This window comes from Dysidea avara, chromosome 1 (genome assembly GCF_963678975.1).
Source record: "Dysidea avara chromosome 1, odDysAvar1.4, whole genome shotgun sequence".
NCBI classification, from domain to species: domain Eukaryota; kingdom Metazoa; phylum Porifera; class Demospongiae; order Dictyoceratida; family Dysideidae; genus Dysidea; species Dysidea avara.
The window spans coordinates 56,763,764-56,789,767 of record NC_089272.1 but is presented as its reverse complement, the minus strand read 5'-3'; the positions used below and the strand labels follow the sequence as shown (position 1 = coordinate 56,789,767).

General features: G+C 36.3%; 1 protein-coding gene across 7 annotated transcripts; it reads right to left on the bottom strand.

The window, feature by feature from the left end:
- Positions 1-785: 785 nt before the first annotated feature.
- Positions 786-25,533, bottom strand: LOC136237035 (uncharacterized). 7 transcript variants are annotated; one of them, XM_066027325.1, is made up of 16 exons: positions 25,456-25,533; positions 24,708-24,810; positions 24,615-24,658; positions 23,513-23,611; positions 23,299-23,389; positions 19,025-19,239; positions 18,569-18,771; positions 18,089-18,214; positions 17,580-17,632; positions 17,438-17,524; positions 16,584-16,670; positions 16,255-16,320; positions 15,045-15,157; positions 14,878-14,934; positions 3,315-3,375; positions 786-2,792 (listed from the first exon to the last, which is right to left on the bottom strand). In XM_066027325.1, exons 2-11 carry the CDS (start codon positions 24,740-24,742, stop codon positions 16,628-16,630), a joined length of 996 nt encoding a protein of 331 aa, XP_065883397.1. In that variant the 5' UTR covers positions 24,743-24,810; positions 25,456-25,533; the 3' UTR covers positions 786-2,792; positions 3,315-3,375; positions 14,878-14,934; positions 15,045-15,157; positions 16,255-16,320; positions 16,584-16,627. The 7 variants fall into 7 exon arrangements, with proteins under 7 accessions (XP_065883397.1, XP_065883404.1, XP_065883372.1 ...); XM_066027332.1 differs by having other exon boundaries at positions 16,584-16,652; XM_066027300.1 differs by lacking the exon at positions 16,584-16,670 and having other exon boundaries at positions 14,878-14,997.
- Between the last annotated feature and the right edge of the window lie 471 nt (positions 25,534-26,004).

The following is a 26,004-nucleotide window of genomic DNA, read 5'->3' as shown; positions in this document are numbered from 1 at the left end:
AAGTCCTTCCTTATGAGCAGGTTACAGTACATGGTCAGCTGAGCAATTGAACCTTAGGAGTCCCTCAAGGATAAGTATTGGGTCCTTTATTATTTCTTTATTATGTAAATCATGACATATGCCTGAGTCAACTTTAAAGTTGTACATGGACAATGCTCTTCTCTACATAGAGATTCATTCTCCAGAGGATAGTAAAATTCTACAAGAAGATATTAACAGACCACAGGATTGGGCCAAATGCTGGATGATGAAATTGAATCCCATGAAATGTGAGTATTTGAGAGTAACTAATAAGGCTTCACCTTTTACTACACAATATTTCATAAACAATGTTAGGAAACATCAAGTTCCACAAGCCAAATGTTTGGGAGTTTATTACATTCGCAATTCCATGTTAATTTCATATGCAATAATGTCCGAGCTTTTCTACAATGTAACTTGAGAAAATATGTGAGGGGAAGATGCTATCTTACTTTAGTGCAACCAATATTGGAGTATGCTTGGTCACCCTATACTCTGAGTAGCATTGATAAATTACGAAGAAAAGCAATCGTGTGTAATGATTTCTCAACATACTCTAGTGTCACTCACATGATATACACTGGTCAACGCTTAAGTTAGAAGGGACAATTAACCTAAGGCTGACAATGATGTACAAAATTGTTAACAATCTCATCAGGAATAATTTACCTACCAGAGGAAACTCATGCTACCATTTACAAGAGTCAAATATTCAGACACAATTAAATTGTGGGACAAGCTACCAGACAACATAATTGACTGCATAACTCTGCAAAATTTTAATAATTTAATTGACAATATAAACACATAACACACATATGTACACCTACACTCGCTTGTCAAGTTTTGTACGTTACAATGAATAAATAAAATATAGTTTGTAGCTGCAGTAAGGGAGAAACCTGTACTTATGGGTGGCTGACACCATCATACCAAGTCAATTGATTACAAAATGTGGTCCAAAACTCTTTCTTTCCTTTCACCCTCGTCATTGTCGTGTCATGAAGACATTGATTTAGCATCTTCTCTAGCAGTGTTCTGATAAGTGGCAGAAGACTTTCGTCTACACACATCGATCACCATCATACTTAGCAGGTAAAACCTTCTCATTTGCATCCTTTGTAGTACACTACCAGGGTTCATGATTAAGCCTGTGTCTTTTGTATACTTGAATTGGTCTTCTTTGTTGTTGAAATATTAGCAGAATTGCTAAAAGCTAAACCTGTTAACTTCACCCAACAAAGTCCTTTACATGTACATCAGAGTCTTCATTTGAAACGTTGCATGAGTTCAGTAACAATGGAGGGTAATTCTGCAGTGCTATTATTTATTTTTATTAAGGCTTTACAGCACAAGTGCTGAAGGTCTGTAGGACACCTGGTCCTACAGCCTGTTTAAAGTTGTCATACATTAAGAAGAAAGACTACAACAATGGTTGAGTTCCTGATTCTACCACATGGTTACCCCATCTTTATCGGGATCTCCAAGGATACTTACAAAAGCAGCAAGTGTTGCCCCGTAGAGGTATATATGCATACACCTTGTAAAATTCCAGCAAAAGGTTTAAATAGTATTTTAGATGTTGTAGTATTTACTGATATTCAGAAGGAAGAGGCATAGCTTGTGAGTGTTTTAACGGATGGTTTTCTGTTACTATTGGCTTTGGTAGAGCTGATTCTAAAAATTAACTGAATGTTACAGATCTGTTGTTATAGTAAATGCTGCACATTGTGTCAGACCCCTAGTACTCAACAATTCTACACATGCTTTTTGGACTGCTTTAATATACCTCTACGTTATCACTATACTACTTCTCAAGCATTGACAAAGCTGCTGGGTTGGGTTAGTTTCAGTAGTAGATGCATCATGTTCCATAGCCTTACCACTAAAGCTGTGCAATAATCATGTAATTGGTTATTATTGTAATTGTTGTGAAATAGAAAATAAATTCTGTACACTACTGGTGATCAAACCTAAAATAAGAAAATCTGGGTATAGTTCTAGTCAAAATGCCATGGTTTTAAATTCTTTGTCTTGGTAATTCTTTAGTAAACATATACATCGAACAGTAAAAAATCAAGTCCATAGCCTTAGCCGTTACTGCATCTGAAGGCATTAGGAAGTGCATAGTCAGCAGACCTTACCAATACTGCCAAGGTGCTGTGAAAGATGGTTTCTGGTCAATAAATTTTTGTGAGAATATGCAAACCTTCATGATCCTTAACAGTGGTGTAGCTGATGTGACAGGGGCTGACCAGAGTATAGGATCTTTGGCAGCAAGGAGTTAAACAGCAACTTTTAAGAATTTATTTGTAGTTTGGCAAAGTTTTTAGCTGTTGACTACAGGGTTAATGCAATATAAAACAGCTTTTAGACACCTTGAAGCACTTTGGCACAGTTGTAAGACACCTGGTCCAACTCTGAAAGTAAGAGGTCTGTGGTTCGATTCCCACTATAGGAAAACTTTCTTCGTTTTCTCCTACTTTTTTTAAGAATACATTTTTATGAAGTGCTTGACTGCTCTATTAGCATTCTGTTAGAGTATATCGATCTTTTTTCCAGTTTTCAGCCGCACTCCAAGTAGGATAATTTTGGCAAGCCCCCCATTTCTGTCACCTAATGATCCCTAATATACAGTACTGTATGATAGATGTCACATGATTAACCATATACGTGACTTAAGAGTGCATAAACAGAATAGCAGGTACTATACTGTAGGAGTACTCAACTTGATTGTGTGTTCTTTTTAGCTTCCAGTTCATCAATATATCCTATAACAGACATGTATACACATAACATTGATCAAAACTGGCAAGTATAAAGCAATAATACATAACCAAGAGCCTTAAAGTAGAGGTGTGTGATACTATAAATACTATGATGGTATTGACACCTGACTTGGTATTGATACAAAATTCTTATATTGATGGATATTTATTCTGATCCACTGTAATAGAGCAGGTAAACACTCTAATCACATGGTCATTGTAGGGACAAAAGATAAAAAAGTAGATAGTAAAAATCCATTTCCAAAAACCTTCACGCTGGTAACTGGTGCTTATGCTAGTGTCCTATGCTCACTATGCTATGTGCATTTGGATCAGATCTTACCATACATGAAATTACCAATGGTACCAGTTATTCAGATAATATATAACTCATATGTACACATTTCAGAAGGCTTGTCATTGAACAATAGTATAATCTATATACAAACAGAAACATGTATGCAGTAAATAACAATTTACCTTCGTTAAGTTACAATGTATACATGTATACATACAACTGAATACCTTGAATAAGTTTGTGTTCACTTGGGGTTACCTTCTTAGCTTCATCATAAGTGGCACAAGCCTGCAGATGTGTCAACACACTTATATCTAAGTATTCCATAATTTTAGCCACACCATTTATGGCAGCTTAATCAGTGTAATCAACTTTTCATTAAGGCAGTGTGTATATCTCGTTACACACTGCCTTAACAAGATATACGCACTGGTGGCAGTGTGTATATCTCGTTAACTTGAGACATTGCACACCTAATAGGAGTGTACACTATATCCAGAAATCATCAGATTTCTTTGATGTTATACTGTTATCCTCTTCTCTTATATAGGGAATCAAGCAAGCTGTGATTGTGGGATTGAATTCTGGCAAACAACCTGTGATTGTGGGATTCAATTTTAATGTATATATCAACAGTAGTTTTTTTTTTTTACTTTTGTAATGTAGCAATTAAAGTAACATAATTAACACTATTCTCTTAAAATTGCTATATTAACAAAAATAAAATCAAACTACTGTTTGATGTATTAAAATTGAATCCCATAATCACAGTTTGTTTGGCAAAATTTAATCCCACAATCACAGCTTACTTGGTTTCCTATATAAGAGAAGGGTATAGCAACTAAAGATTTTACCAATTAGGTGGGTCTACATGCTAAAATAGAACATATCAGTTATACAACGGGAACTTGTGCTTTGCCTGTATATATGTACTCGGGTCTGCGGCCCTCATGCTTGTGCGTATATATCAGGCAAAGCACTCATCATGGTATAACTATTACACACACGCATCCATTTGTAACTAAAGTATCTGATATGAAACTGGTGCAATAATAAGTGAGCATACCAGTAGGGCTGACTGCTCAGTAATAATAATAATAATAACAGCACAAGTTATAATTATTATACCTGTCCTGTGCACAAATATTAATTATATCTATATACCATCAGGGATATGTGTGTATTGAATATAGAAGCATCAAGTCCACCACTGCAGTTCATCCCAATCACTGCAATGTTTCAGTTACAGTATGTCTATGTATAATATTAGTGGGTTAATATAGTGGCTATATTGTGTGAGAATGTGTGGTTGTACACTGGCCACCACTGTGTGGTGTAATAGGCCACCAGTTAGAAGTTAACATTACTAAATCAGGTTGGAGCCAGTGTGATGTTAGTTCCACAAGATAACTACAACCTACACACTATGCTGTGCATGATCTTATGTTTGTGAGTTGTGAACAATTGATCATAAAGGGTTACGGCTGCACATGGTTTTACAGCAGTTGTAAATTCTGTTTTTGTATTTTCCTTCCACACAATCCTTTAATCATAGTACTTGCTACAAGGACAGTGATAAAATTATTGCAAAAATGTGCAAGTTTTTCTATTGTTGCTCATAACACACATAATGTCAACTGTATGATATTATACCACATTAAAACAACTTTCATACACCATAAAGTAATTATTATGTGCTGCTTTCTCTTAATCCAAGTCAGTGATGTCACGTGCACCACCTGAAGCCAGACCTGCTGTCTCACCTCATCCCCTAGTTCCCATATACAAGTTTTCCTGTATCAAGATTCCATAGACAAATTCTTTGATCCCATCCACCAGAAATTTGTTTGAAGGAGTAACAATTTGTGCAAATACTGACATATCATACCATCATGTCATTGTTAGTGGACGAGATGTGTTCCTACAGCATTTTAGTCACTACTCTTTGATCTATACATTATCAATGGCTTTATACTTGTTTCCAAGTAGATACAGTTAATGGTACAGCAGCCAACCAATGAGGAAATAGTTAGTCCTGGACCAGTAGTTAAAAGGGAATTTTCCTGATAAGTACGTTCCAGGTGACTGCATTCATTTGGAGGGATTTGTCATTACTTTACGAGCAAGGAACTTTACTTCAATTGCTTCAACCTACCATATGTACCCAGCTGTAAAACCACGAATACTGCATGTATGTGACCTTATACTCTGCACAAATGAAGCATAGCCTATTGACTTATTGTAAGAAATGGAGCACAAACACAAGTTAGAGTACAACTCGTTCTAAATATCATAATTATAGTACTAGGTAAATTGTGATGTAGGTAACTTAACCACTTCTTGTAGTGGAATGCATGAATTTTGTGTGTAATTGTTGTATAGCTTTGTCCCCCACATTTAGCTGCCTTATGCTTTATAATTGCATTGCTTTTTACAGCTGCAATAAAATAGTGCAGCATCTTGCCTACATCCTAGAAACAAGTAACGTACTTGGTTAGTGCCTAAATTTGTGGATGTGTGTGTGTGTGTGTATGTGTGTGTGTGTGTGTGCAGAAGCCCACACAGTTGTAACATATGTCTCACGAAGGTCCTGGCGGGACCTCGAGTGCCCACACCTTCACCTGTGAGGCATGGCACAGCCTCCTACATGTTGCTAGGTCTGCCCAGGAAGATTTCGCTGTGCTGACTCATAGTACCTGAGTAGCACACAGTGCTGGGTAGGCGTGACCATGCTAGCACAGCAGCTGAAGGCTTTGCTTTTTTTGTGTATGTATATATGTGTTGTGTGCATGCGTATGTATGTATGTGTTGTGTGTGTGTGTATGTGTGTGTTATGTGTGTTGTGTGTGTGTATGTGTGTTGTGACGTTGGTTTTTCCCATCCTTAGTATCAGTTACTAAACTTTGGCAGTTACAGTAGACCATGAACATCAATTTACAAAGTAGAACATGTTTCAGCTTAATAATCTTTAGTATTCACTTCCTTAAAATCACCAAATATAGTAGTATCAGATGTGTATATCAATTCCTTGAACTACATTAACACCGGATGATCAATTAAGGTTTTCTTGTCTCTGGTACGTGTGTCATTTTAGTGGTACTATTTTCTAGTAAGGATGTTTTCATGTGATTGCTGTAGCTGCTGTACCATAAAAGAACACGTCAATTTCAATTCACTCACTTCCTTCCCAACACCATTGTGTACTTCTTACATAAGTCTTAATAGTTATTATATCATAAAGGTTTTGTTCAAACCACTTAAGTGTGCTGTTGAAGTTTTTGATAGTTTACCATGAGGAGGTTTTGCTTTCAATATTTATTGCACATGATCTTTACTTAAAAGTTGTTGGCTTGAAGGTGATGCAAGAAAATGTGCTTAGCTATATAATATATCCATAATGTGTACATATACTCACACAGCATGGAGTAATAACAGTATACATTATACGTATTATAGTTTACGGTGTTTAATACAAGTGCCATAAATGTAAGGATTGCCAGTCCTATTGTATGTATTGTACAGAACTTACCAAGAGCATATTTTGTGAATGACCCAGTGAGTAAAGTGTATAACAACACTTGTCTCAATCACACTAAAGTTAGAAATCAATAAGAGCTTTCAGTGTTTTAATTAATTCCTGCATTTGGTGGCATTATAGCTGTAGTGAATGGTAGGTCTTATATACGACCATCTTGAACTTACCGTTTATTAATGATAATTGTTGCTGTTATAAACTATTGTACAATGTGCTATTTACAGTGCTCACCTCATACTGTAATAAGGACATCTTGAACACATAAATTAACTTCTTATGGAATCATTGCTTACTCAGATTTGATCTGGCTACTTACGTATATATAACCGCAAATTACTATATACTCCTCAGTAATTACATTGTACTAATCCAGACTTTTCCTTACACTATACAATACTCACTATGATGATTGCAGTGCTAGAAGGATGTGACAACCCCTGAGAATCTGAACTCTGAACAAAGGACAAACTATCTGGTGAATGTCGCTTTAAAGGTTACTATGTAGTATACAACACACAAGAGTCAATAGAGAAGTCCACCAGGTACAGTACTACTACTACACTGTCTGTGGTAGAGACAGAGGACCAATACAGGAATTTCTTGTTTGGGTGCAGTACAGTTCTGCAAGTGTAACTAAACTTTCTCAAGATTTTGTGTATTGCATATCCTTCAGTAGAGACACCATAAATTATAGTACATGGCCGAGTGTTGATTGATTCCAGCTAACTGCATGGGCACCTGATTTGTTGAAAATAGCAAACAACAGCTAGTTAACCCCTAAATGCGCATTAGCCTATATAGAGTAAGCCACCAATGTTTGACCACCATCTGGCAGTTGGGACGCGATTTTTCTTCAAACCTGCAAAGAAAATTTCTGCTATTGCTATGCCTTTGGAGAGGTCCAGGCCATAAACTCTTGCATGCAAAATTTCAGAGCTACAGCTTTCTTCGTCTGGCTGCAGGAATTGAAAAAGTGACCTGTCCGAATGTTCTCAATTCTCAGACAAAAATATGTATTATCGGTCGAGAGGAACTGCTCGTAATGCTTGAAGAGCTGATCAAGTCTTTCTGTGTTTGATATGAAAGAGCAACTCTTATACTCTCCAAATATATGCAGATATTTGGCTTAGTCCTTATTGGCTGTGAATTACAAAGCTCCAAAGTCACCTCTGTCGTGCAATCTTAAATTCAGCCACATGTGAAGCTCATGCAAATCAAATAGTTACCTATATCGAATTCAAAGCTATTTTTATGAACATTGAGAGCATCAGCTACCGTTCAATAATGAATAGATACATGCATGATGACTGCACTTTGATTTTTGCCCGAATAGCTACATTGCATTTAGGTTTCTCTGACAGTAGTAGCCTGGCTATTGCACCCAGCACACATATATACAATCCAAACCACTTACATGGGATTTTACTATCCCCTGTCTTAAAAAAATATCAAAAGTTTCTTTTCAAAATGTCCAGGACATTATAACCAGATCGAAATACTCTAATAGAGCAGTCAAATATAACGATCAGCCAATGTATTATCACAAGCAATCAGTATTTAAGTGTTGTAATCACCGAAATTCACATTAAGTGAATATTCCTGGGCGTGGCCCTCAGATTTCTGACTGCTCCAATTGTATAATAGGTGACTGTTCTATTAGAGTGTTTTGATCTGGCTAATGTCCTGGACATTTTGGAGAGAAATTTTTGACATTTTTAAGACAGAGGTCAAAACTCCATTTAAGTGGATTTGGATTGTGTATAGACTATGTGTGCTGGGAGCAGTAGCCAGGCTGCTACTGACAGAGAAGCCTAAATGCAATCTAGCTATTTGGGCAAAAATCAAGGTGTGGTCATCGGGTGGGGTCTATTCTACGGAACGGAACGATGGACTAAACCACGGAACGGAACGCTTTCTCAAATTGAAGCTTGCAACTTACAATTGCTGAAACTGTCCTTACAAGTTATCAGTGGCACCTCCAGTGGGTCATAACAATCATAATAGATAAAAAGAATTAAGGGATCGATCGTGGGTTCTTGTTGGTTGTCATTAGTAACGAATTATTAATTGTGGGATGAGCTGTATCAGTGATGTTTATCCATGGTTCATCTACGGATATATCAAGAAGGTCACTTTATGTGGGTTGTTTTGCTTATTTTACTTTAAAAACAGTCTGGGCTAGCTTTTCAAGTCGTAGGTCAGCGTACAAATAAAGCAAGCAGGAAGACACTGGTAACGCCAGCTGAATTAAAACTTGAAGGATTTTGTGCAGTGTGTGAGGAGCAAATATTTTGGCAGACCGCAAGTAGGCTATATTTTGCAAACATCACTGAAGTGCATGCATGGAGTTATTAACAGCCGGTGTAGTGGACTAATGCTGTGTTCAGTAGTGAGCTGATTTTTTCTGTTGCACAAATTCAAGGATGTGTCTGACTGTTAGCCTTGAATCAGGCCAAATGCCAAAACTCCAAGATCAACCAAATCTCAATTATAAGCCTTCTATGCATGTGAAACCATGTCCATAACCACCAGGCAAACGTGATTTGGACCAAGATGTGTGTGTAATTTAAATTTATCTAGTCAGACCTGAAATGGAACACTCACATTAATTACATACCACCTAAGAATCCTAGGATTTCTTAAGTGTAACATTTCACATGTTTCACTTCAAACAAAATAGGCTAAATTTGTTTGTCTAATTTCAAGTGATTCCCAGTCTAGCTGGTCCATGTAATTACAGTGGGATCACATGTATTTGTTACAGTGCGGGCTGCTCTGTGTTGGATCTACTCTAGAGTTGAGATTTCAAGGTAGGCTGCCAATGTACTGACACTGTTGTAGCATATTTAAGTGGAGAATAAATGAATACAGTAATGCTAGATTACTTATGTATACAATTTTTTCATACTGAAATTGATATCTCATTTTGATTTGTACCTCCACTTTGCAACATATTCAAGAACAAGAAGTTACCACCCTTTTAATCTCCAACCACTGTTGTTAATTTACCAAGATCTCACCAATCTTTGTTTTTTCATCTAATTATGCCGATTAGAAAGGATGGGTCCCAGACTGTACATTCTAAAGTCAAAGTAAGCAAAAACAAGTCATGCATTAAGTTCCCTACTTGATACATCCGAAGATAGAACATTGAGTCAGCTATTCCCACAATTAGTACTTCGTTACTAATGACAACCAACAAGAACCCACAATCGATCCTTAAATTCGTTTTATCATTCTTGGGGTGCGTTTGATTACCTGCTGGAAGTGCCACCGATAACTTGTACGGCAATGGTAAGCTGCTAGCTTCAATTTGAGAAAGCATTCCGTTCCGTAGTTTAGTCCATCATTCCGTTCCGTTCCGTAGAATAGACCCCACCCGGTCATCGTGCATGTATCTATTTACTATTGAACGGTAGCTGATGCTTTAAATGTTCATAAAAATAGCTTTGAATTCGATATAGGTAACTATTTTGATTTGCACTAGCTTCACATGTGGCCGAATTTAAGATTGCATGACGGAGGTGACTTTGGAGCTTTGTAATTTACAGCCAATAAGGACTAAGCCAAATATCTGCATATGTTTGGAGAGTATAAGAGTTGCTCTTTCATATCAAACACAGAAAGACTTGATCAGCTTCAAGCATTACGAGCAGTGCCACTCGACCGATAATACATATTTTTGTCCGAGAATTGAGAACATTTGGACAGGTCACTTTTTCAGCTCCTGCAGCCAGACGAAGAAAGCTGCAGGTCTGAAAGTTTGCATGCAAGAGTTTATGGCCTAGACCTCTCCAAAGGCATAGCAATAGCAGAAATTTTCTTTATGGGTTTCAAGAAAAATCACGTCCGAACCGATGGTGGTCGAACATTGGTGGCTTACTCTATAAACAAATACACATGGCTGTAAACAGTGCTATAAGTTTCGAGGTGTACTTCCTATGGCTAAGCAATTACTTCATTCTACTCATGATGTAATAGGCGTTAGAGTCATTAATCGATTCCCGGACGAATTTATATTCGGACACCTATAACAACCAAACAAACGGCTCCACAGCCCTGATATTTGCAGAATAGGAGGGCATATGTGTTGGCACTTTACATACCAAAAATCACTCCAATCGGTAGAAGCAGGTAGGAATACGAAGCCCACATGTCCGTCCGAAAAAACCATCGATTACCGGACAAAAAAATCTATGTCCGGACAACAGCTCATAATTCCGCCAAGAAAAAAAAATGATTACTGCTAAACTCTAGTATATATAACTTTAGTCTATGTTAGTGCCATGATAAAAATTTGGAGTCTGAAATGTACACCAACTGGCAGATACAACTTGCTAAAGTTCACCTACTCCAACGACCACTATTTCCGGACACTTTATATCTAGCAACTATTGGTTACTTTAATGCATCTACAGTCAGGCCCATTGCCAGGGGGTCCTGAAGAACCGCCTTCTTAGAGAAAAGGTCCACAATTTCAGCACAAAAGGTTCACAATGTCAGCAAAAGGTCCACAATTTTGTTAGCTATACAAGTCCAATTTTTCAGTAAAAAGTCCATCAGCTGCAATTTACTAAATATCACTATAAATAAATAGCAATAGCTATATATCAAGCTAATTTAATCTTGAATTAAATTCTCTGGGTAACACATTCAGTAAATACAAGGTCGAGATATTTTAAATGAGCAGTCAACCACTCTAATAGAACAGTCACTCTAATAGAAAAGTCACCTTTACATTTTCTTTTAAAAGCTGAATGTGACTTTAATTCATTTACAAAACATAGTGAGTTCATCTAAACTGATTAATTGAGGTACACAATGAAGTGTTTGCATTTACTATTATACTGAACTGAATTTGTGACCGGGCCTGCAAAAATAGGACATGTGGGCACAAATTACTATAGGCTACACCCTGTCACTCAATGGGTCATATCTCAGTAAGTAGAATAGAATATCTGCATTCTATAACTTGAATTATAAAGCCAATCAAATGAGAAATAGGTGCTAAAAAGTTCATGGCCATTGCTTAATGGCATCAAAAGTTATGAACCATAAAAAGGTTGAAATATTAGGCAAATTTTATGTGCCCACATGCCCTGTTTTCGCAGGCCCGGTTGCATTTTTTGTTTTATTATTGACATAATTACAGCCAGACAAAAACATTACGAATCACCACAATAACCATAGCTACTTTAAACTTGTCATAATTATGTACCTTGCAAAATAATCCCTATAGCCAGTTAAGCAATCTGTCTGTGACTTTACTACATACAGTAGCTGACTCAGCTTATTAGTAGTAGCTGAAAGCAGTGTATAATTATGAATTTTGGTACTAATTACAATTATATAATAAAAATAGTGTATAGCCCAATTAATTACTCTTTCAAAAGTGCACTGTTACAGTAGCTCCTACAAACTAAACATTTTCCAAGTTGTTTTATATATAAATAATTTAACACACACACGACTTGCAAGTAGGGCTGGGCGGTATTGGAGTTTCGCTTCACGATATATCGTGCAGAAATATATCACAATATTACTATTTATCGCGGTTATTAAAGATGACTGCTATATTAGAGTAGCTGACTGCTTTATTAGGGTATCTCGATCCTAGCTGACTGTTCTATTAGAGTATCTCGATCTTTGTAAAATAAATTGACTAGCTAGTACTAGGTCCTTGTTTGCAGTAGTATCACGTGATTATTTGAGGTACATTATAACAACCTTAAGGGCTTAATAAGCTGTCACAAACACTAAAAATCGTAATAATATCGATATTGTGATATTATCGTTTCACCGAAATCTACGCGATACAGATATCGTTTCATTGCAATACCGCGGTATTACTATAATACCGAGAAACCGCCCAGCCCTACTTGCAAGTTAATTAAGACACTAAAACTAGAAAACAGCTGCAGTTATCTTTGCGTCCATAAAGGATTGCACATAAACAAGGTGGTGGTCACTATATGCATACACATTAGTAGTGTATAAATAATAATACTCCCTGTACAATAAATGTGATTACATTTGATAAAATAAGCTAGGCTTCCATGCACATCTACTTTTATGACATTTAAGCACCATAACTCATGATCAATTTAGAATTATGCCAATAATGCCATTGGCTTGGTGTTCTACAATGCCATTAAAAACTGTGTGAAAATTTTATATCAATAGCTATAGCTTACTGAGTCAAGTTACAGTTGGTTGAAGTCAGACAACTGGATATGTGTGCAAGCCTTGTTTTGTCAAATTCGGTCATAAGTTTAATTTATACTTTAATAGGCACCAGTCAATAAAACAGTTTACTTAAAGTATGCGTTGTCAATTATATTACTATGTATACAGGGGCAGATTCAGATTTTTAAAAGGGGGGTTCCACTCTGGAATTGCAACTTCAGCTTAGGTGTAAGTTGAAGACAAAAGAAAAAAAAAGGTCATCACCTGCTGACAATAACTGCCCCTCACCGTAAATGCCCTCACCAACTATATTTCCTTATTTATAACTGGATACATAGCTTGCTACACTGTTCCTCAAAAGACTACTGTGACTGCTCTATTAGAGTATCTCTAGTAAGAAAGGCTCTTTCAAAAGGGGGGTTCCATGGAACCCTTTGAACCCCCCCCCTGGGCTAATAAAAGAACTTTTGAAAGGGGATTGTTTGTACCAGAAACCAGAATCATTTCCATTTTGATAAAAATGGTGCAACAATTCTGCACAGTAGGTACCTCGAACATCAAGCATAATGTTAGCATAATAATTCATACTATATTCAATATACTCTAATAGAACAGTCAACTTACGATTAACAAGGTTGTTACGTTGTATTAGAACAAAACCTAAATTAAATATGCTAAGCTCAGTGCTAAATTAAATTTTAGATTAAACTGTGAACAGAAATTGTTAGCATTGTATATAGCATAACATAACAGAATACAGTAAAAATGAATAACATAAAATTATGTTATAACTGCTGATAAGTAAAACTGGGAAATGTCACAATTTCCTACCAACACCACCTGAAACATCACAATATTACTAAATACATACTCAGGTGGACAGGTATAGCAAAAACATTTTTCTAAGAAATACATAACCAGCACTTTTAATTTGACAAGCACTTCCATCAAAGAATATGTGCAAATACGTAATTATGTAGAATTACACTAAATACAGAAAATTACTGAAATACGATATGACGATATTGCAATTTGAAGAAGGTATCAGATGTAAATATCTGGATATAATGATAATATCGTGATATTGCCCAGCACAACTGATAAGTGTTCACTGACTGTTAAGCTACCAGAAAATGGGTGTATATTGTGATGTACTGTGTCTGTATGAATGTAAGATACTTCAGTGAAAACTCACTGAAAAGTACAAAACAATCAACATTAAGCAATTTTTAGCATGCATGGATGTCCAATTTGTTGAAAAACAGCTGCCTATTATGATAGCATTATGTTTGATGTTTCTGGTATCTCACACACAAAAATAATGCTATATATATATATATATATAGGATTGTAGGCTATTCGCTATTTAATTTTAGCCCCTGGTTACGTGTAGCCAGGTTGATCAACTAATAAGAGTTTAATATGGGAACTGCGTAAAATATGCCAGACTGGAGTGCTATGCCAAACTACGGAGCTTAATTCCATGAAAAAAGATTGATACTCCCTAATAAAGCAGTCAGTGGAAACTGCAATAGAGATAGCTCCTTAGATTGATAGTTTGATTGATTATTAACAATAATCAGCAAAGCCATTCTTCCTTGTTGGAGTAACAAACAAGACATTTACATGATACTCTCTAACAAAGTGAAATACTCTAATAGAGCATTCCCGTATTAAAATGTGCAAATGTCAAGCTACGTACATACATTTTGTGAGTACTTCCCTATACACCACATAACGACTGAATCTCTATTACATGTACATGTGTACATATGATACTTCACTACACTGAACCTTAATAATGGGACACTCATCGGTGACAGACAAAAAAAAACCATTGCGTTGAACAAACAAGGTGATGCTGCAAAGTGATGGTGCAGCAAATAGTTTCAGTTGTTCTGGCATCCGATTACACTGTACAGACACTGTATGCTAGGTCCACTTACTACACACACACACACACACACACACACACACACACGCGCGCACACACACACACACACACACACACACACACACACACACACACACATACACACACACATAAACACACTACACAACACACATACCTGATCACGTTCTGGGATATGGATGATGGTTTTTATTGTAAACTGTTGTCATAAACTCTATGAGGAAAAAACATTACCTAATAGCCAGTTCCTGCATGCAATGTCAATGCTTAGATCTATCTGTAAAAATGCACATACACACTCATAGCCCTCAACTAACAGCTCACTTGATGGTACTCTTCACAGCTGCAATAATAAACCCATGAAGTTTATCTATGACCAAAACTGTCACAGAATCATCGGTGTTCATAATCTGTTCACAGGTCAGTCCGTCTGCTGACTAAGGGATGAAGTGTGTGACAATTACAGGACATCCTTTGTACATTATACCATAACTTGATTAGTATGTATGTGTGTGTGTGTATGTGTAGTGAAGTGTTATATAGACAGATAATAAGGAAAATGATTAACATTGTGCTGTGAAAAGTATGTGGATAGCATGATGAGTAATGTTACCGACAATTGAACTAAACGATATTGTAGTATTACAGTGTATATGTATTTACCAGACGTGGCTGATAGAGATATGATATATATTACGTATATGCATCATATTGTACTTTGTGTGGAAGGATCAAAGTGCTAAAGTGTACTGTATTTCCATACTGTATCAATTAGCTACATATCTGTACTGCATGAATCATAAGTCATCTATCACAGTTATGCGGATAATTGGGCAAATATGCAGTACAAGTTGTGTAAGCCGGGAAAGGTATGGACACAACCCCATTCAGACAGTATTTTATCCATGATCACATGCGTGACATTGTAAATTGCTAAACTATCCCAGATGACACGAATATTTACTGATGGTCTGATCACTGAAAATTTAAGTGGTGAGCACGCTTTGAGCAAGATGATCGGAAACACTTAAAGCATCATGTATACTTGTGTGTATGAATAATACAAGGGGGTGTCTCAAGGCTAATGCAACACCCGGCTTCACCTTGTGCCATATTAGCCTCTTGATCTCCCCCCCTCCTCCTCCCTTGTGTTGTATTTTCCAAACACATGCACAGCAGTGTTTTAACTATAACATTAAGTGTAAAAAGTAGTTTACTTCTATACTTTCAGTTAAAAAAACTATTCATATTTTCAAATATGTTTCATGACAGCTCCAGCTATTACTCTGGGCGCACCTTTCATAACATACATGGCACATAATATTTTTCCTGGGGTAATTAAAAGCCTTACACAAAAAAAATAGTTTTACAACTTAGTTGTGACGGACACAAAAAATCAGCCCACATTTGGTAGTAAGAAAGATGATGATCTCACAATTGTTTACAATGACACAAAGTCACAGGAAGATCTTGTTACACAGAACTCGAAGTAAAACCATGTCAGAGTAAGGACCAATAATTTGTAATAACTCACCCACACCCTGATTACTCCATCATCGGATGCAGACACCCAGTTGTTGTGGACTTTGTTCCACTTGATCTACATAGGAAAGAAATAGAGCAAAGGATGTACAATTGACTATGTGAAATTGAATTGTATACACAAAATTCTGTATAAATAAAAATATTTATTACATGTTCTCTGTCTACTTTAAATCTAATAACATTATAACTACTGTTGCATGGTAACTATACAACTACCCACTAAATGGTCACAACCACAAACCAAAAATAATTTGTCAAAGGAAATGAGTTGGCTTAGTAGCTGTAAAGTGGTATATGCAATGTACAAATGTCCCTAACTTTAGCAACTTCGCTGACATGTCCTTTCATTGTAGCCACCAGTTTCATATCAGATCCTTTAGTTGCAAACTGTATATATCAGATGATCTGTTGATGAATATGCAAACAAAATTTCTAACAGAAACAACCAAAATAGCATGAGTTATATTAGTACTAAGGTTTATTTTGTGTACATATCTACCATCTGGGAATCAAACTGATTCATGCATGTACGTAGTAATCATCAAGTTCTAATTCATCTCAATCACTGCAATGTTTTTGTTTCACTATGCATACACACATAATGTTGGTGGTTGATGACTAATATTGTTATGGTTCATGTGTGGGAATGTGTTAGTAGACTTCCCACCACTGTGTGGTGTAATAGCCCACCAGTTAGAAGTTGACATTGCTAAATGTGTGACTATAGGGTTGAAGCCAGTGTGATGTTATTTCCACAAGATAACTACAACCTACGTACTTCTGTGATGTATAGTGTTTGTGAATTGTTAATGATATTAACCATAGTCAGTTCAATGACGTTTACCAGTTGTTGTTCATTCACGATTGTAATTATATATTTGACACCATGTAAAGACATGTGAATGAGAAAAACAGTGCAACAGTAAATGCTTTCCTTTCAAAATCTTTGTCACAATAAAAAAAGAGACAGATATTGTATATATCCACGAAATATTTTCAATAGATGTATCTATTAAGGCTTTACAGCACAAGTGCTGAAGGTCTGTAGGACACCTGGTCCTACAGCCTGATTAGAGTTGGTACATATGATATCAACTGTTATACTCTACCACCTCCCCTTTACATGCATTATGAGGTAAAAGACACACACAACATCAGATAACATGATTTACATTTCACTGGAATAATCCAGATCAGTGATGACTCCATCCGAAGCCACCTCATGTCCTCCTAGTTGACTATGGAACTCATCAACTAATCTGAACAGTACATGATATTATTATGAAGTGTTATACAAATGATATGAATACGTACTTTCCTGTTTCAAGATTCCATAGACGAATCCTTTGATCCCATCCACCAGAAATCTGTTTGGAGGAGTAACAATTTGTGCTAGTACTGACATGTTGTGCCATACATCATCAGTACACTTATCATGTCATTATTAGTGGATGAGATGTGTTCCTACAACATTTAGTCACTACTCTTTGATCTATACATTATCAATGGCTTTATACATGTTTCCAAGTAGGTATACTCTAAATAGTTAGAATGGACAAAAATCTGAGGCCATAACTAGTCTGGTTGTATGGCATTAACTGCCATAGGCTCTGCATGAATCAATTCCTTGTTACTGTTGTACATGCAGTAGTCATTTTTGTTCTCAAAACTTTAATTCCATTACTTCAATCAACGTGAAGAAAGGATATTGTATGTGATCTTATAAATGGAACTAAACAAACTAAAACAAATCATTTTGATGATGGAACAAATGTACTAACACATGTATTCATCCTAAATATCATATCATATATATATAGTACCAGGTAAGTTGTGGAGTAGCCTGGACCACTGGTCCTCTCTACAACAGCTAGACCAGGAGAACATCCATAGTGACCATTAAGAACATAACGACACATGAAACCAGCTACTCTGTTCATGACAGATTCCTGGCAACAAGAACTATAATAGTAAACACACCAATTCAATCTGCATGTATTGTTTTCATTACTGTTGAACACGATACAAATATAGCAACTTCTAAAAACAGCACAGTCAATTTGATAGTGCAAATAAGAACTGTATAATACACTTATATGCACAATAGCTAATTATAGAAGTGTAATATTGTTCCTGAAAACATCAACTGTGTACTTGTGCAATGGATGTAAAATGTGTGTGCAGCAGCTATAGTGGTGTACACGTGAGTGCAGTGTAGTATGTGTCTGTGTGTGTCTGTGTCTGTGTGTGTGTCCGTGTGTGTGTGTACATTGCTCAGTGGTTAGAAGATGTCAGAATCCTACCTCTTGGTTGACATTCACTAATTTTGCTGGTTGTTCTATGGTAACTTCCTTGTTACTGAGCACATCACTAGTTATCAGTGTCTGGTATTTGGTCATATTCTCAACACTAATATCTCTAGTGTTGTGTGACCCAACTCCTTGTTGCTGTTGCTTCTGCATGTCTTTCAATACTTTGACTGTCTCTTCATCAAATCCCCAAACAACTACAATGAGAAAGAACAAAGCAAATGCCAGTCACTTAAGATCAAACAAATTAGTTGATATACATGTACACTATAAACATTAGTGGGTAACTTCAAAAGATTCACACCTAGCAACCAAAAATGGTTTTATCATTCAGCTCTAGGAAGTTATTAATTGTAAGTGCACACCACACACATATACACTAACTATCCATTGATTACACATGCAGCAAATGACTTGACCCATATCAGTTCACAATTCTCATAAACTTACAAATTTTTCCATCTTGTGATGACATTACTAGAACACCAATGGATTCAATAAACAAAGAGTTGACAAATCCCCTATTGTCTGATTTGAAAACTTCTGCTTTCTTTTTCTCCTTAGTTTCCTCTGAGCCAACATTCTCTTTTAGTCCAGGTGGGTTATTCTCTTCTTCACTCTCTAACAGAGCAAGTAGACGCTCGTGATAGTTTAGCTTTTCTTGGCTAAAAATAAGAAACCATATTGTACATATATTTCCTTCTAATTATCAGTATTTTATTTAATGTAATAAAACATGTAAGGCCTCTAAAAGTTTATAGCATGTATCACACATAAAATTTAGTTTGGGTGTTCAAGGTGAGACAGTGTTTAGTTGTTGATGGTTTCATTTCATAGAAGCACAGCCAATGTAAATATCATAGAAAAAATTACGTTAAAAGAAAAAGACATTAGAGAACACCTAAACCACTAAACATATTAATTTTATACTTGTGTTGTTTCTGTGATCGATGCACAAAAGATAGTGAATTATTCATACATCACAGCATGGCTTATGTACCACAACAACACCTTGAATTACACGAGCTTTGAAAATTGTGTGTGTTTACGGGTGTCAGTGGTTGACAACGGCTCTGAACATTTGATAACAAGACAACATAGATGTGTGTGTGTGTGTGTGTGTGTGTGTGGGGGGGGGGGGGGGGGGGGGGAGTAAGTTGACTATTGGGATTTGTGTAATGGGCGGATTATACACAACCTGTTGATATTGGACAGGCTATACAGTAGTATCATCATTGACTACAATGTATTATATATGGTAGTGGAAGTTGATATGTAGCTATTTTGTGTGCAGCTGATGTCACATAATAATTATACTGTAGCTATATGTACATGAATCTAAAAGGCACCATTAGGAACCTACACCTGATCGGCGAGGGAAAGATGTTTTAGTGTGTTTACTCAGGGAACTCTATGGTATACAAACTATTCCTTCTCATGATCAAGGTTGGTAAGGCTTGATGCATGAGTATTGTTGGATAGCTTTAAGTTTAGACACTCCGGCTGTGATCAAGGCAGTTTTGATATGTGCTTTGAAAGCATGAGTAAGCTTAGGAAATCAATTTTTTCTGAGTTTAATGGTTGTGTATGCTCAGTAATTTAAAGCAGGCAGTATATCATAGTGTACAAAAGAAAGTTTTCATAATCAGCCATGTGCCTCCCTCTATCAGACAGCAGCTACTTCCTACAATTAATACACAACTTCACCTTGGTAAACATTGAAAGCAAGTAACCTCCTCATGGGGTACTATGAAAATTGCAATAACACATTTAGGTGGTTTGGTTGAAGCCTCAATGAAACATGCCTAAAACATCAGGATATTCATAACTACAGAGGTAGACAGTGTTAAAGGAAAGGAAAGTATGTAAGTTGAAACTGATTTCTTCCATCACAATGCTTCCTCACTAGTAAACTATACCACTAAAAGGAAATACCAAAGACAAGAAAGAAAACCTTAGTTGATCATCCGGTGTTACTATGCAGCAATGTAGTTCAAGGAACTGATATAAACACCCGATACTACTATATTTGATTTGATTTTGAGGAAGTAAACACTAAAATTGAGAATATGTTCTACTTTGTAAATTGAGTTGTTCATGGTCTAGCAATCACTACTGCTAATTTTAATAAGATTTTAACATTTGGATGGCATTACATACAGGGGATTTTTTGCTTCTTGCAACATTAAAAGTGTAGAATGTGGTATGGCTTCTTACATGTTAACTAGCCACAAACATGTATAGTTCACTCCCATTATGGTGGTTGTTTACTGTTATCATTCCTAATAATTATGTAAAACAACATTCTTTGGTCAATTAAAGAAGCCACATGACGCTTTATGCTTATTGAATTTTGCCTTCTGTGTTGCAAGAAGTAATAAATCCCATGTAAATACATGTAACAGATCTAATTGGTTAGGAAGAAGCACTATATCCTTTAATTGCTTATACTTCCACATAAAAGTAATTACGTTGGAACATACAGATAAGAAACTGTCACTCAACTAAACCTCATCCATACCATACAGTACGATAGTACTGTATAGTAGGGGTTGGTAAGAAATTGTATTGTTTTGTAGATTTTCGCACCTTAAAAAACAGCCTTGCAATAAGACTTACAGTACCTGAAAAAACCACCTGGAATGCATTAGTACTGTTATAATGGTGCTGTACCTTGGCAAAACGTTGATGTACAGTGAGATTTAAAATTTTCGAAATTCACCTGATCATGTTTCGCCTGCCAGCCTGCCTGCTGTAAGACCCGGTAGTGCTAGGCATACGGTTCCAGAAATTTCAGGCAGCCAAGGTAATGATGGCGGATTCACGAATCTGTTGTTCTGATTACGTTCTGTCCACTGCACCATGCTGTTTGCTTTCATCATTTATTCATTCCTTTGTTCTTCTCGAAGAATAATAATGTCCTTAAGGGGTGGATCCATCTCGGGATCCAGACTTCTAAAAGTGAGGGTTCCACTCTTAATGGTGAGCTCTCCAGCGATGTTTTACTGTGAATTCACCAACATTTTAGGCCATTAGAAATGCAGCTGAAGCCTTCAACAGTTGCTGTAATAGTTTGAAAAGACAAAACGATAATTATTTTAGAGGCGCTTATTGCGTACGAAGGTAAAAGAGAGCTGCTTCATACTATGTGGAAAACAGAAAGAGTATAATATAGCTAACTAGCTAGACAAAAAGTAAACAAACTAGCTATTTAAAAATTAAAATTTTAAAAGTAGGGGTTGATATAATATACATGCTACAAAAAGTAAGGAAACAAGCTTAAAAATGTTACAGCTGAAATGAGAAATGATCCAGCAGTAAAAATAAGGAAACAAGATTAGACAACTGCTTGCTAAAATGAGACACACTTTAATCCCTACTTTTGGCTAATTTGATGGTCTCATTTCAAGATGCTAGCCAAAAGTAGGCATTAAAGTGTGTCTTATTTCAGCAAACAGTCGTCTAATCTTGTTTCCTTATTTTTTACTGCTAGATCATTTCTCATTTCAGCTGTAACATTTTTGAGTTTGTTTCCTTACTTTTTGTAGCATGTATTAGCTATATCAACCCCTACCTCCTTTTGAAATTTTTAATTTTTAAATAGCTAGTACAGTAGTAACCAGAGTGATCACATTAACACATGCATGTTACTATATATAGCTACAATGGAACCATGAATTGTCATATATCGTGTAGTATAATAAATATGGTGATCATACATGGGTAGGAAGACCTAATTCTGTGGTATCCCTTCATTGCAAGGGAATTCACATGTATAACTTAAGATCTGAAGTATAGGTACTTTTGCAGTACTTATTTAGCCTCACATAGCCAGAGTGCTTTTTTTTTCTTTTGCACTATGTTCACCAGACCCATTTTTTCACTTCCCACACATAAACAGAAAGTAAGAAAAAAATCCGGAACTTGTTCTCGTAGTTTCACTATATGATTGTGTTGGTGTTAACAACATTCCTCTGGATGAGCATAGGCTTAGCAACCTGATTTTAGTTTGCTAAAAGATCAAAATACTTCACTGCAACAGTCAGTTGTTCTAATAGAGCAGCCAGTACATAAAATTTCCCTCAGAATTGATCTCAGAAAGCTAAATTTTTATGTTTTCCTGTGGGAGCATGTCCCCAGACCCCCTAGAGGGATTTGCCTCACCTTTGGGACTTTACCTGTTCTGATTCCCTTGCTCCATTGCATGTGTGTACGTACCTCTTCTAGTGGTGCCAACCAGCTGGCAAACTCAGACAATTTTGCAAAGTTCAGAAAATATTCTTCTTTATCCACTTATCTGGAGTTTTTGTTAGTGTGGCAGATAGGTTCCTGGGTCATGGTACAGACTGAAGACAATAGGGTTATGCAAACTTTAATTTAGAAAATTCAGTTTAATTGATGTACAACATAGGAATGCTGCATTGGGCATGGCGACCATTCCATTGTCACAGGATTTGGCAGAGTTTGTTTCTCTGCCCATAGAATGTTAGATGGTGTGAATCTACAAGTGATGACCCAGAGATGCAGTCAACCATCTGGTTAATAATGATGCCTTATTTGATACTACTAGATATGTTTGTATGCTTAACTGAAATCCATGGTGATATATGCTACATACACCATACTGTACGTATGTACAACTGTACGTATGTACAACTGTACGTATGTACAGCTGTACATGCATTCTTCACCACCATTAGGACAATGGTATACTGAAGACTTACCTGTACATGAATGTGTTGAGCTGTAGTCGTTCCCATTTGATCACCTCACCATTAAAACTTCCCGAAAAAAGAAGGATTGGGACTTTATTTGCTATCAATAAAAACCAAACAGTGTCATATCTTGATGTTATACTTATTGTTGTGATTTTATACACATTTTTAGTTCAAATATTAAGCGTGAATTTTTTGCACCGTATGTGGGAGAAGAACTTACTGTAAGTCATTGCTTCAATGTGGTCAGGACACTCTTGTATACACACACATGAGCTGTAGCAATACTTCCAAGCATGAACTTCCTTCCAGTTTGTAGACCCTAAACAAAAGAAATTTAATGCTATTAACTTCGCACATTAATTCTAAGTACTGACCAAGCACTACACTCATTTCTGGGATGTAGACAAGATGCTGCAATATTTTGTTGTAGTTGTAAAAGAACAAAAAAACAGACACAATTACTCTGTACACTGCATTGATAGGCCAACCTCAAACCCACTTACTACTGACAAAGTTATAGATAAACATAATCATCGATATTCTATACCAGTCCCATTACAGTAACTACAACTTGTGAATGTAACACAGTGTGGGGGTAGATCAAATGAGCCATCTGGGATGCATTTACAATGTAGTCTAGTTGGTCACTTTCCCAGGCTACATGTCTGAATGTAAAATAGCTAGCTGATTATATAGAAATTAAAACCGAAATTGATTGTAGGAATGTACATATGGTGATTATGTACAATTTTTGCCATATAAACCACTCAGACAGAAGCATATTGTCACCCTTGCTATCCCACAAGGTTTACCCCTCTAGGCTCCATAAATAGCACTTAAACGTAGTCTCAGCAGCCTTGGTTAAAATATTTTTAAAATTTGCTTAACAAATATCTTTTATGATATCTTTATTATATCTTAATGATATACACGTTCACAATTACAAACGTTGCCAGGATGTACCAGCTGCTGACCGCCAAATTCCAGTGAATGCACTTGTATTGGCTTGAGTGATTGCATTCCCATCTGGGCTATTAGCAATAACAAGGGGCACTAGGGCTTTGCCTGATATGTATGCCCTCGCCCTCAGGTCTGCAATCCTTCAGCTTTGGGCATATATAGCAGGAACACAGTACAGTGAAACCTCTATAATCCAACGTTCATTGGAATAAGAAATTTGTGTCAGATTAGCAAGGATCTCAATTTGTGAGGTAGTATTACACAGAAAAAAGTATTTTTGGTATACAAAACAATGTCAGATTATCTGAGGTATTCTGGATTACAGAGGTGTTGGATTAGAGAGGCTTCAGTGTATCACTTACCTATCTTCAGATGGATCATCCAGCTGATTAACATACTCTGTAACCTGTATATTGTGTGAACAAGTGAAATGTATTGTGCTAATGCTAACTCACATTGTCACCAGATTTTGGATCATAGAGTAGTACATTTTCTGTCCCTGAGGCAACCCATATCAGACGAGTGTATGGAACATAACACAAGCCAGAAACTGGTGCACTAAAAATATATAGCAACATACAAAGTTGACGACAGATGGCAATCTAGTTCATTTGTATTTGTAATAAACATGGTCTAAGGTATCTATCTAAAATATACATAGGAATCCACTATTTCATTTATGCACTTATGTAAGCCATAACATCAAATGATGTAGCCAGTGGACTAATTGGCTTAGACTTAATCTACTCTGTAACTTGGTAACTGTATTGTAGGACATCAGTGTTTAATGGAATCTCTTAATGGCCAATTAGAATCCATCTGTTGTCTGTGTACTGAAGTATACAATTTTTCTTGGAAACAGAATGTATTGTGGAATTGGATATGAGTGTGATGATTTAAGTATTGCATCATATGTACACTTCTAAATCTTTCTTAAGAAACATGCTATTGTTATTAGTTACCTGAAAACTATGGTGTGTACAACATTGCCAGAACAGTGTAAAGAAATGATGTCATGCCATAAAACTATGTGATAGGGAATGGACAAGATTAGATAACTACTATCCCCTAGAGAAGGCTCTGTATAATTGGACGTCACTGAGATTCATTCTGAAATTGAAATTCTATCTCAGACCAGGTGCATGCTAACTGACACGGTAATTGAGTAAACAAAACAATTATGCATCATGCAAACACACTTACTTTAAACTGCACTTTAGTGGTGCACTGTGTCTTCTTGGAAGTGATGATACATCATAGATAATAAGTCTCTTGTCATACCTGTAGGTGGACATTGACAACATCAAACTGTGAGTCGCAGAAAGTACAACAATGATGTAGGGATATACTGTTTTGCGTTACACAGGCTTACAACTTACCCTGCTGTATATACTTTGCTCTCTAAAGAAATGATACATTTGATAATATCATCATGTCCATTGATAGTCTCTGCTGTAAAAACAAGTGTGATAAAATAAAACAAACGCACGACCCATACATGATAGTCTTATCATCATATCATACATTTCTGCACATTTATTTGTCAGTCACTACCATCTAATTGATATCCCAGAAAATAAACTTCTAAATGGTTTATACCATGTGTGGAATTGCTTCCAGCTACACCAAGTAATTCAATTAGTCTAATGAATCAAGTATTGTTAAATAATAAAACTTTGTTGTTACAATGATATGTGTATAGGAAGTGAGTACACAAGGAAGACTGATTGTCAGTTAGTGATGGTAGTGTGT

Coding starts and splice junctions, on each gene's coding strand:
- LOC136237035 (XM_066027300.1), bottom strand. CDS start 24,742: ATGTACTACTCTATGATCCAAAATCTGGTGACAAT. Junction 18,772..19,024: donor ATCACAAGATGGAAAAATTT/GTAAGTTTATGA, acceptor TTCTCATTGTAG/TTGTTTGGGGATTTGATGAA. Junction 18,215..18,568: donor TAGTGAATGTCAACCAAGAG/GTAGGATTCTGA, acceptor TCTTGTTGCCAG/GAATCTGTCATGAACAGAGT.